Below are 12,797 nucleotides of genomic sequence, written 5' to 3'. Positions count from 1 at the left end.
ACAATTAAGGATCTCTAATTAGGGGGCTCCCGGGATCTCGTTAGGGCGGGTCACTAACGAGGGGTGGGTTAACGAGTAGCTTTAATTAAGGAGGGGTTAATTAATGGGGGGGGGGGGGAGGGGGGGGTTGGCCCTGGAGACCCCAGGGTGTCACCTCGATGGTCCCATGGAGGTGCCACCAACCATGGATGGTCCTGAGAAGGTGCCACCACCAGCGGTGACGTCCCAGGAGGTGCCACCACCATCGAGGTGCCACCAGGGATGGTCCCATGGAGGTGCCACCACCACCGATGGTCCTTAGGAGGTGCCACCATCCAGAAGGTCCCACCATGGATGGTCCCATGGAGGTGCCACCACCATCGATGGTCTTTAGAGGTGCCACCACTCCTTGAGGTGCCACCATAGATGGTCCTATGGAGGTGCCACCACCGTCGATGGTCCTTAGAAGGTGCCACCAACCGTTGATGAGGTGCCACCACCATCGAGGTGCCACCATGGATGGTCCCATGGAGGTGCCACCACCATCGATGGTCTTTAGAAGGTGCCACCACCCTTTGAGGTGCCACCAGGGATGGTCTTGGGAGGTGCCACCACCATCGATGGTCTTTAGAGGTGCCACCACTCCTTGAGGTGCCACCATGGATGGTCCCGTGGAGGTGCCACCACCGTCGATGGTCCTTAGAAGGTGCCACCAACCGTTGATGAGGTGCCACCACCATCGAGGTGCCACCAGGGATGGTCTCGGGAGGTTCCTCCACCACCGATGGTCCTTAGGAGGTGCCACCATCCAGAAGGTCCCACCATGGATGGTCTCGGGAGGTTCCTCCACCATCGCTGGTCCTTAGAAGGTGCCACCACCCATCGAGGTGTCACCAGGGATGGTCCAGGAGGTTCCTCCACCATCGAGGTGCCACCTGGGATGGTCCCATGGAGGTGCCACCACCATCGATGGTCTTTAGAGGTGCCACCACTCCTTGAGGTGCCACCATGGATGGTCCCGTGGAGGTGCCACCACCGTCGATGGTCCTTAGAAGGTGCCACCAACCGTTGATGAGGTGCCACCACCATCGAGGTGCCACCATGGATGGTCTCGGGAGGTTCCTCCACCATCGATGGTCCTTAGAAGGTGCCACCACCCTTTGAGGTGCCACCAGGGATGGTCTTGGGAGGTGCCACCACCATCGATGGTCTTTAGAGGTGCCACCACCCTTTGAGGTGCCACCAGGGATGGTCCAGGAGGTTCCTCCGCCATCGAGGTGCCACCATGGGTGGTCCCGTGGAGGTGCCACCACCGTGGTTGCTCTTTAGAAGACCCCACCTCCCCTTAACGCTCTCCCACGGTGTCCTATCTCCAACCGTAGGTGCCACCATGGCCAGCAACGTCACCAACAAGACGGACCCGAGGTCCATGAACTCCCGGGTCTTCATCGGGAACCTCAACACCCTGGTGGTGAAGAAGAGCGACGTGGAGGCCATCTTCTCCAAATACGGCAAGATCGTGGGTTGTTCCGTCCACAAGGGTTTCGCCTTCGTCCAATACGTCAACGAACGCAACGCCCGGGCGGCCGTGGCAGGAGAAGACGGACGGATGATCGCCGGCCAGGTCCTGGGTGAGTCCGCTTTGGGGGGGGGAGGGGTCAAGGAGGTCCATAACTACGTGGTGACACCTTGGGTGGGGTCCTTTAGGGCTTCAGAGGGGTCCTGGAGAACTTCGTGGTGGTCTTGAAGACCATCAGATGGATCTTTAGGTCTTCGCTAGCCCCATAGGGGACAGTCTAGAACCTCCAAACGACCCTAGAACCTTTCAGTGGGTCCATAATGACGTGGTGGCACCTTGGGTGGAGTCCTTTAGGGCTTCCAAGGGGAGTTGGAGAACTTCAGGATGGTCTTGAAGACCATCAGATGGACCTTTGGGTCTTCACCAGCCCCACAGGGGACATAGGGATCCATCCAAAAGGACCTGGAACCTTGCAGGGGGTCCATAACTACGTGGTGACACCTTGGGTGGGGTCCTTTAGGGCTTCCAAGGGGAGTTGGAGAACTTCAGGATGGTCTTGGAGACCATCAAGTGGAGCTTGAGGTTGTCCCCAGCCCCATAGGGGACATTGCAGCGACTCTTAGTGGCCTTAGAACCTTTCAGTGGGTCCATAATGACGTGGGGTCACCTTTGCCGTGGGGCTGAAGAGCTTCATGTGGGTCCTGGAGAACTTCATGGTGGTCTTCAAGACCATCAGATGGACCTTTGGGTCTTCACCAGCCCCACAGGGGACATGGGGACGCATCCGAAAGGACCTGGAACCTTGCGGTGGGTCCATAACGACGTGGTGGCACCTTGGGTGGAGTCCTTTAGGGCTTGCAAGGGGAGTTGGAGAACTTCAGGATGGTCTTGAAGACCATCAGATGGAGCTTCGGGTCTTCACCAGCCCCACAGGGGACATGGGGACGCATCCGAATGGGCCTGGAACCTTTCAGTGGGTCCATAACTACGTGGTGACACCTTGGGTGGGGTCCTTTAGGGCTTCAGAGGGGTCCTGGAGAACTTCATGGTGGTCTTGAAGACCATCAGATGGAGCTTCGGGTCTTCACCAGCCCCACAGGGGACATGGGGCCGCATCCGAATGGGCCTGGAACCTTGCAGTGGGTCCATAACTACGTGGTGGCACCTTGGGTGGGGTCCTTTAGGGCTTCAGAGGGGTCCTGGAGAACTTCATGGTGGTCTTGAAGACCATCAAGTGGAGCTTGAGGTTGTCCCCAGCCCCATAGGGGACATTGCAGCGACTCTTAGTGGCCCTAGAACCTTTCAGTGGGTCCATAACGACGTGGTGGCACCTTCGGTGGGGTCCTTTAGGGCTTCAGAGGGGTCCTGGAGAACTTTGCGGTGGTCTTGAAGACCATCAGATGGATCTTTAGGTCTTCGCTAGCCCCACAGGGGACACTCTAGAACCTCCAAACGACCCTAGAACCTTTCAAGGGGTCCATAATGACGTGGTGGCACCTTGGGTGGGGTCCTTTAGGGCTTCAGAGGGGTCCTGGAGAACTTCATGGTGGTCTTGAAGACCATCAGATGGATCTTTAGGTCTTCGCTAGCCCCATAGGGGACACTCTAGAACGTCCAAACGACCCTAGAACCTTTGAACGGGTCCATAACGACGTGGTGGCACCTTGGGTGGGGTCCTTTAGGGCTTCAGAGGGGTCCTGGAGAACTTTGCGGTGGTCTTGAAGACCATCAGATGGAGCTTCGGGTCTTCACCAGCCCCACAGGGGACATGGGGCCGCATCCGAATGGACCTGGAACCTTGCAGTGGGTCCATAACTACGTGGTGGCACCTTGGGTGGGGTCCTTTAGGGCTTCCAAGGGGAGTTGGAGAACTTCAGGATGGTCTTGGAGACCATCAAGTGGAGCTTGAGGTTGTCCCCAGCCCCATAGGGGACATTACAGCGACTCTTAGTGGCCTTAGAACCTTTCAGTGGGTCCATAATGACGTGGGGTCACCTTCGCCGTGGGGCTGAAGAGCTTCATGTGGGTCCTGGAGAACTTCCTGGTGGTCTTGAAGACCATCAGATGGACCTTTGGGTCTTCACCAGCCCCACAGGGGACATGGGGCCGCATCCGAATGGGCCTGGAACCTTGCAGTGGGTCCATAACTACGTGGTGGCACCTTGGGTGGGGTCCTTTAGGGCTTCCAAGGGGAGTTGGAGAACTTCAGGATGGTCTTGAAGACCATCAGATGGACCTTTGGGTCTTCACCAGCCCCACAGGGGACATGGGGCCGCATCCGAATGGGCCTGGAACCTTTCAGTGGGTCCATAATGACGTGGTGGCACCTTGGGTGGGGTCCTTTAGGGCTTCCAAGGGGAGTTGGAGAACTTCAGGATGGTCTTGAAGACCATCAGATGGAGCTTGAGGTTGTCCCCAGCCCCATAGGGGACATTGCAGCGACTCTTAGTGGCCCTAGAACCTTTCAGTGGGTCCATAATGACGTGGTGGCACCTTCGCCGTGGGGCTGAAGAGCTTCGTGTGGGTCCTGGAGAACTTCCTGGTGGTCTTGAAGGCCATCAGGTGGACCTTTAGGTCTTCACCAGCCCCACAGGGGACATGGGGCCGCATCCGAATGGGCCTGGAACCTTTCAGTGGGTCCATAATGACGTGGGGTCACCTTCGCCGTGGGGCTGAAGAGCTTCGTGTGGGTCCTGGAGAACTTCCTGGTGGTCTTCAAGGCCACCAGAAGGTCCTCGAGGTTGTTCCCAGCCCCATAAGTGGCCCCGTTGCCCCATAAGTGACCCCCAGAACCTCGCGGTGGGTCCATAATGACGTGGGGTCACCTTCGCCGTGGGGCTGAAGAGCTTCGTGTGGGTCCTGGAGAACTTCCTGGTGGTCTTCAAGGCCACCAGAAGGTCCTCGAGGTTGTCCCCAGCCCCATAAGTGGCCCCGTTGCCCCATAAGTGACCCCCAGAACCTTGCGGTGGGTCCATAATGACGTGGTGGCACCTTCGCCGTGGGGCTGAAGAGCTTCGTGTGGGTCCTGGAGACCCTTCGTGGTGGCCTTGAGGACCATGAGATGGACCTCGAGGTTGTCCCCAGCCCCATAAGTGGCCCCGCTGCCCCATAAGTGACCCCTAAAACCCTTCCCCAGCCCCATAAGTGACTTTAGAACCCCTTTTAGGCGGCCCCACAGATCTATGGGGTGGCCCCAGAGATCTCCAGGGGGTTCCTCAGACCCACAAGTGCCTTCCCCAGCCCCATAGATCCCCCACAGATCCCCCCCATAACCCCTCCCCAGCCCCATAGATTGCCCCATAGATCTCCTCCCGGCCCCATAGTTGCCCCATAGCTCCTCCCCAGCCCCACGGCTGCCCCATAGATCCCCCCATAACCCCTCCCCAGCCCCATAGATTCCCCCCAAACCCCTCCCCAGCCCCATAGATCCCCTCCCCAGCCCCATAGATCCCCCCCAAACCCCTCCCCAGCCCCACAGCTGCCCCATAGATCTCCCCAAAACCCCTGCCCAGCCCCATAGATCCCCACCCCAGCCCCATAGATCCCCCCCAAACCCCTTCCCAGCCCCATAGATCCCCCCCAAACTCCTCCCCAGCCCCATAGATCCCCTCCCCAGCCCCATAGATCCCCCCCAAACCCCTTCCCAGCCCCATAGATCCCCCCAAAACCCCTCCCCAGCCCCATAGATCCCCTCCCCAGCCCCATAGATCCCCCCCAAACCCCTTCCCAGCCCCATAGATCCCCCCCAAACCCCTTCCCAGCCCCATAGATCCCCTCCCCAGCCCCATAGATCCCCCCCAAACCCCTTCCCAGCCCCATAGATCCCCCCCAAACCCCTCCCCAGCCCCACGGCTGCCCCATAGATCCCCCCCAAACCCCTCCTCAGCCCCATAGATCCCCCCCAAACTCCTCCCCAGCCCCATAGATGCCCCCCAAACCCCTCCTCAGCCCCATAGATCCCCCCCAAACTCCTCCCCAGCCCCATAGATCCCCACCCCAGCCCCATAGATCCCCCCAAAACCCTTTCCCTGCCCCACGGCTGCCCCATAGGTCCCCCCAAAACCTTTCTCCAGCCCCATAGGTCCCCCCGAAACCCCCCAGAAGTGCCCCGAAACCCCCTCCCCAGCCCCACAGATCCCCTCCCCGGCCCCACGGCTGCCCCCTAACCCCTCTCCCCGCCCCCCAACTCTGCCCCACAGACATCAACCTGGCGGCCGAGCCCAAGGTGAACCGGGGCCCCATAGATCCCCTCCCCAGCCCCATAGATCCCCACCCCAGCCCTATAAATCCCCCCCAAACCCCTCCCCAGCCCCACGGCTGCCCCATAGATCCCCCCCAAACCCCTCCTCAGCCCCATAGATCCCCCCCAAACTCCTCCCCAGCCCCATAGATCCCCACCCCAGCCCCATAGATCCCCCCTAAACCCCTCCCCAGCCCCATAGATCCCCTCCCCAGCCCTATAGATCCCCCCCAAACCCCTCCCCAGCCCCATAGATCCCCTCCCCAGCCCCATAGATCCCCCCAAAACCCCTCCCCAGCCCCATGGCTGCCCCATAGATCCCCCCCAAACGCCTTCCCAGCCCCATAGATCCCCCCAAAACCCCTTCCCAGCCCCATAGATCCCCCCCAAACCCCTCCCCAGCCCCATAGATCCCCCCCAAACTCCTCCCCAGCCCCATAGATCCCCCCCAAACCCCTCCCCAGCCCCATAGATCCCCACCCCAGCCCCATAGATCCCCCCAAAACCCCTTCCCAGCCCCATAGATCCCCACCCCAGCCCTATAAATCCCCCCCAAACCCCTCCCCAGCCCCACGGCTGCCCCATAGATCTCCCCAAAACCTCTGCCCAGCCCCATAGATCCCCTCCCCAGCCCCATAGATCCCCCCATAACCCCTTCCCAGCCCCATAGATCCCCACCCCAGCCCCATAGATCCCCCCATAACCCCTTCCCAGCCCCATAGATCCCCACCCCAGCCCCATAGATCCCCCCCAAACCCCTCCCCAGCCCCACGGCTGCCCCATAGATCCCCCCCAAACCCCTCCTCAGCCCCATAGATGCCCCCCAAACCCCTCCCCAGCCCCATAGATGCCCCCCAAACCCCTCCCCAGCCCCATAGATCCCCCCCAAACCCCTCCCCAGCCCCATAGATCCCCCCCAAACTCCTCCCCAGCCCCATAGATCACCTCTAACCCCCTTCCCAGCCCCATAGATCCCCTCCCCAGCCCCATAGATCCCCCCCAAACCCCTGCCCAGCCCCATAGATCCCCACCCCAGCCCCATAGATCCCCCCAAAACCCCTTCCCAGCCCCACGGCTGCCCCATAGATCCCCCCAAAACCCCTCCCCAGCCCCATAGATCCCCTCCCCAGCCCTATAGATCCCCCCCAAACCCCTCCCCAGCCCCATAGATCCCCCCAAAACCCCTTCCCAGCCCCACGGCTGCCCCATAGATCCCCCCCAAACCCCTCCTCAGCTCCATAGATCCCCCCCAAACCCCTCCCCAGCCCCACGGCTGCCCCACAGGTCCCCCCGAAACCCCCCAGAAGTGCCCCGAAACCCCCTCCCCGGCCCCACGGCTGCCCCCTAACCCCTCTCCCCGCCCCCCAACTCTGCCCCACAGACATCAACCTGGCGGCCGAGGCCAAGGTGAACCGGGGCCCCATAGATCCCCTCCCCAGCCCCATAGATCCCCCCCAAACCCCTCCCCAGCCCCATAGATCCCCACCCCAGCCCCATAGATCACCCCCAAACCCCTCCCCGGCCCCACGGCTGCCCCACAGGTCCCCCCGAAACCCCCCAGAAGTGCCCCGAAACCCCCTCCCCAGCCCCATAGATCCCCCCCAAACCTCTCCCCAGCCCCATAGATCCCCCCCAAACTCCTCCCCAGCCCCATAGATCCCCACCCCAGCCCCATAGATCCCCCCAAAACCCTTTCCCAGCCCCACGGCTGCCCCATAGATCCCCCCAAAACCCCTCCCCAGCCCCACAGGTCCCCCCGAAACCCCCCGAAACAGCCCAGAAGTGCCCCTAAAACCCCTCCCAGCCCCATAGATCCCCTCCCCGGCCCCACGGCTGCCCCCTAACCCCTCTCCCCGCCCCCCAACTCTGCCCCACAGACATCAACCTGGCGGCCGAGCCCAAGGTGAACCGGGGCAAGGCGGGGGTGAAGCGCTCGGCGGCCGAGATGTACGGGTCAGTACCCGCCCCACCTTCTCCGTCCCCCCTCGTCAGGTCGGGACCCCCGTTTCTCTGCCCCACTTCCTCCCGCCCCATAGATTTCTCGCCCCCCCCCCCCCCCGTCTCTGCCCCATAGCGGGGAAGGGGGGAGAAAAAGCCCTCGGCCCCACGGTTTTAAAGCTCCCCCCCCCCCCCCCCCTGTCTCGCCCCATAGATCTTCCTTCGATTTGGATTACGATTTCCAGAGGGATTATTACGACAGGTAAAAAAGGGGGCGGGGATCTATGGGGCTGGGGGGGGATCTATGGGGCAGAGGGGGGGATCTATGGGGCTGGGGGGGGATCTGTGGGGCAGGGGATGGAATCTATGGGGCTGGGGAGGGGGTTTGGGGGGGTTATGGGAGAGGTTATGGCGGGATCTGTGGGGCAGAGGGGGGGATCTATGGGGCTGGGGGGGATCTGTGGGGCAGAGGGGGGGATCTATGGGGCAGGGGAGGGAATCTATGGGGCTGGGAAGGGGGTTGGAGGGGATCTATGGGGCTGGGGAGGGGTTTGGAGGGGTTATGGGAGAGGTTATGGCGGGATCTGTGGGGCAGAGGGGGGGATCTGTGGGGCTGGGGGGATCTATGGGGCTGGGAGGGATCTGTGGGGCAGAGGGGGGATCTGTGGGGCAGGAATCTATGGGGCTGGGGAGGGGGTTGGAGGGGATCTATGGGGCTGGGGAGGGGGCTTGGGAGGGTTATGGGGAGGTTATGGCGGGATCTGTGGGGCAGGGGGGGGATCTATGGGGCTGGGGGGGATCTATGGGGCAGAGGGGGGGATCTATGGGGCAGAGGGGGGGTCTATGGGGCAGGGGAGGGAATCTATGGGGCTGGGGAGGGGGTTTGGGGGGGTTATAGGAGAGGTTATGGCGGGATCTGTGGGGCTGGGGGGGATCTATGGGGCTGGGGAGGGAATCTATGGGGCTGGGGAGGCGGTTGGAGGGGATCTATGGGGCTGGGGAGGGGGTTTGGGGGGGTTATGGGAGAGGTTATGGCGGGATCTGTGGGGCAGAGGGAGGGATCTGTGGGGCTGGGGGGGATCTATGGGGCTGGGGGGGATCTGTGGGGCAGAGGGGGGGATCTATGGGGCAGAGGGGGGGATCTATGGGGCTGGGGAGGGGGTTGGAGGGGATCTATGGGGCTGGGGAGGGGGTTTGGGGGGGTTATGGGAGAGGTTATGGCGGGGATCTATGGGGCAGAGGGGGGGATCTATGGGGCTGGGGGGGATCTATGGGGCAGAGGGGGGGATCTATGGGGCAGAGGGGGGATCTATGGGGCTGGGGAGGGGGTTGGAGGGGATCTATGGGGCTGGGGAGGGGGTTTGGGGGGGTTATGGGAGAGGTTATGGCGGGATCTGTGGGGCAGAGGGGGGATCTGTGGGGCTGGGGGGGATCTATGGGGCAGAGGGGGGGATCTATGGGGCAGGGGAGGGAATCTATGGGGCAGAGGGGGGGATCTATGGGGCTGGGGAGGGGGTTGGAGGGGATCTATGGGGCTGGGGAGGGTGTTTGGGGGGGTTATGGGAGAGGTTATGGCGGGATCTGTGGGGCAGAGGGAGGGATCTATGGGGCTGGGGGGGATCTATGGGGCAGAGGGGGGGATCTATGGGGCAGGGGAGGGAATCTATGGGGCTGGGAAGGGGGTTGGAGGGGATCTATGGGGCTGGGGAGGGGGTTTGGAGGGGTTATGGGAGAGGTTATGGGGGGATCTGTGGGGCGGGGGGGGATCTGTGGGGCTGGGGGGGATCTATGGGGCAGAGGGAGGATCTATGGGGCTGGGGGGGATCTGTGGGGCAGGGGAGGGAATCTATGGGGCAGAGGGGGGGATCTATGGGGCTGGGAAGGGGGTTGGAGGTGATCTATGGGCTGGGGAGGGGGTTTGGGGGGGTTATGGGAGAGGTTATGGCGGGATCTATGGGGCAGAGGGGGGGATCTATGGGGCTGGGTGGGATCTGTGGGGCAGAGGGGGGGATCTATGGGGCAGGGATGGAATCTATGGGGCTGGGGAGGGGGTTGGAGGGGATCTATGGGGCTGGGGAGGGGGTTCGGGTGGGTTATGGCGGGATCTGTGGGGCTGGGGGGGATCTATGGGGCTGGGGAGGGATGGGGGGGCACCACTTATGGGGCTGCCCCACAACTTATGGGGCAGAGAACCCTCGAAACCCCCCCAAAAATCCCCCTGAAACCCCCCATAAACCATCTTTTTCAAGCCCTTTTTGCCCCCCAACTTCCCCCTCTCCCCACTTATGGGTCCGACCCCCATCTATGGGGCCCACTTATGGGTCTGCCCCCCAACTTATGGGTCTGCCCCACAACTTATGGGGCTGAGAAGCCTCGAAACCCCCCAAAAATCCCCCTGAAACCCCCCCAAACCCCCTTTTTCAAGCCCTCTTTGCCCCCCAACCTCTTCCACCCCCCACTTATGGGTCCGACCCCCATCTGTGGGGCCCACTTATGGGTCTGCCCCACAACTTATGGGGCAGAGAACTCTTTAAACCCCCAAAAATCCCCCTCAAAACCCCCCCAAACCCCCTTTTTCAAGCCCTTTTCGCCCCCCAACCTCTTCCAACCCCCACTTATGGGTCCGACCTCGCTCCGTGGGGCCCACTTATGGGTCTGCCCCCCAACTTATGGGTCTGCCCCACAACTTATGGGGCTGAGAACCCTCGAAACCCCCCAAAAATCCCCCTGAAACCCCCCCAAACCCCCTTTTTCAAGCCCTATTCGCCCCCCAACCTCTTCCACCCCCCGCTTATGGCTCCGACCTCGCTCCGTGGGGCCCACTTATGGGTCTGCCCCACAACTTATGGGTCTGCCCCACAACTTATGGGGCTGAGAACCCTCGAAACCCCCCAAAAATCCCCCTGAAACCCCCCATAAACCATCTTTTTCAAGCCCTTTTTGCCCCCCAACTTCCCCCTCTCCCCACTTATGGGTCCGACCTCGCTCCGTGGGGCCCACTTATGGGTCTGCCCCACAACTTATGGGTCTGCCCCACAACTTATGGGGCAGAGAACTCTTTAAACCCCCAAAAATCCCCTTCAAAACCCCCCCAAACCCCCTTTTTCAAGCCCTTTTCGCCCCCCAACCTCTTTCACCCCCCACTTATGGGTCCGACCCCCCATCTGTGGGGCCCACTTATGGGTCTGCCCCACAACTTAGGGGTCTGCCCCACAACTTATGGGGCTGAGAACCCTCGAAACCCCCCAAAAATCCCCCTGAAACCCCCCATAAACCATCTTTTTCAAGCCCTTTTTGCCCCCCAACTTCCCCCTCTCCCCACTTATGGGTCCGACCCCCATCTATGGGGCCCACTTATGGGTCTGCCCCACAACTTATGGGGCAGAGAACTCTTTAAACCCCCCAAAATCCCCCTCAAAACCCCCCCAAACCCACTTTTTCAAGCCCTTTTCGCCCCCCAACCTCTTCCACCCCCCGCTTATGGGTCCGACCTCGCTCCGTGGGGCCCACTTATGGGTCTGCCCCACAGCTTAGGGGTCTGCCCCACAACTTATGGGGCAGAGAACTCTTTAAGCCCCCTAAAATCCCCCTCAAAACCCCCCCAAACCCCCTTTTTCAAGCCCTTTTCACCCCCCAACTTCTTCCACCCCCCGCTTATGGGTCCGACCTCGCTCCGTGGGGCCCACTTATGGGTCTGCCCCCCAACTTATGGGTCTGCCCCCCAACCCAGGATGTACAGCTACCCCACCCGCGTCCCCCCCCCCGCCCCCCATCGCCCGGGCCGTCGTCCCCTCCAAGCGCCAACGGGTCTCGGGCAACACGTCGCGTCGGGGCAAGAGCTTCAACTCCAAGAGCGGCCAAAGGGGCTCCTCCTCCAAGTCCGGGAAACGTACGGATCTATGGGGCAGGGATCTATGGGGCAGGAATCTATGGGGCCGGGGGAGGGAGCTATGGGGCCGGGGGAGGGAGCTATGGGGCTGGGGAGGGGGTTTGGGGGGGATTTTAGGGGGTTAGGGGGGGTTTTGGGAGGATCTGTGGGGCTGGGGAGGGGATCTGTGGGGCTGGGGAGGGATCTATGGGGCAGGGATCTATGGGGCAGGGATCTATGGGGCACGGGGAGGAAGCTATGGGGCAGGGGGAGGGAGCTATGGGGCTGGGGAGGGGGTTTGGGGGGGATTTTAGAGGGTTATGGGGGGGTTTTGGGAGGATCTGTGGGGCTGGGGAGGGGACCTGTGGGGCTGGGGAGGGATCTATGGGGCAGGGATCTATGGGGCAGGAATCTATGGGGCCGGGGGAGGGAGCTATGGGGCTGGGGAGGGCGTTTGGGGGGGATTTTAGGGGGTTAGGGGGGGTTTTGGGAGGATCCGTGGGGCTGGGGAGGGGATCTGTGGGGCTGGGGAGGGATCTATGGGGCAGGGATCTATGGGGCAGGGATCTATGGGGCACGGGGAGGAAGCTATGGGGCCGGGGGAGGGAGCTATGGGGCCGGGGGAGGGAGCTATGGGGCTGGGGAGGGCGTTTGGGGGGGATTTTAGGGGGTTAGGGGGGGTTTTGGGAGGATCTGTGGGGCTGGGGAGGGGATCTGTGGGGCTGGGGAGGGATCTATGGGGCAGGGATCTATGGGGCAGGAATCTATGGGGCACGGGGAGGAAGTTATGGGGCCGGGGGAGGGAGCTATGGGGCTGGGGAGGGGGTTTGGGGGGGATTTTAGGGGGTTATGGGGGGTTTTGGGAGGATCCGTGGGGCTGGGGAGGGGATCTATGGGGCTGGGGTGGGATCTATGGGGCAGGGATCTATGGGGCAGGAATCTATGGGTCACGGGGAGGAAGCTATGGGGCCGGGGGAGGGATCTATGGGGCTGGGGTGGGGGTTTGGGGGGGATTTTAGGGGGTTATGGGGGGATTTGGGAGGATCTGTGGGTCTGGAGAGGGGATCTGTGGGGCTGGGGAGGGATCTATGGGGCAGGAATCTATGGGGCACGGGGAGGAAGCTATGGGGCCGGGGGAGGGAGCTATGGGGCTGGGGAGGGCGTTTGGGGGGGATTTGAGGGGGTTAGGGGGGGGTTTTGGGAGGATCTGTGGGGCTGGGGAGGGGATCTGTGGGGCTGGGGAGGGATCTATG

General features: G+C 62.2%; 1 protein-coding gene across 1 annotated transcript; it reads left to right on the top strand.

Annotated features, from left to right (window-relative positions):
- Positions 1–1,369: 1,369 nt before the first annotated feature.
- On the top strand, positions 1,370–11,565 carry LOC141478110 (heterogeneous nuclear ribonucleoprotein C-like; the record flags this gene model as incomplete). Its single annotated transcript, XM_074167246.1, is given in 5 exon segments — positions 1,370–1,610; positions 7,616–7,691; positions 7,891–7,938; positions 11,407–11,431; positions 11,433–11,565. Coding segments are annotated over 5 exon segments (523 nt in total), but the record flags the coding sequence as incomplete, so codon positions are not given.
- Between the last annotated feature and the right edge of the window lie 1,232 nt (positions 11,566–12,797).

The sequence above is a fragment of the Numenius arquata genome, unplaced genomic scaffold, assembly GCF_964106895.1.
Source record: "Numenius arquata unplaced genomic scaffold, bNumArq3.hap1.1 HAP1_SCAFFOLD_1594, whole genome shotgun sequence".
In the NCBI taxonomy this organism is placed as follows: domain Eukaryota; kingdom Metazoa; phylum Chordata; class Aves; order Charadriiformes; family Scolopacidae; genus Numenius; species Numenius arquata.
Note: the sequence above shows the minus strand (reverse complement) of the source record. Positions and strands in the feature narration are given on the sequence as shown.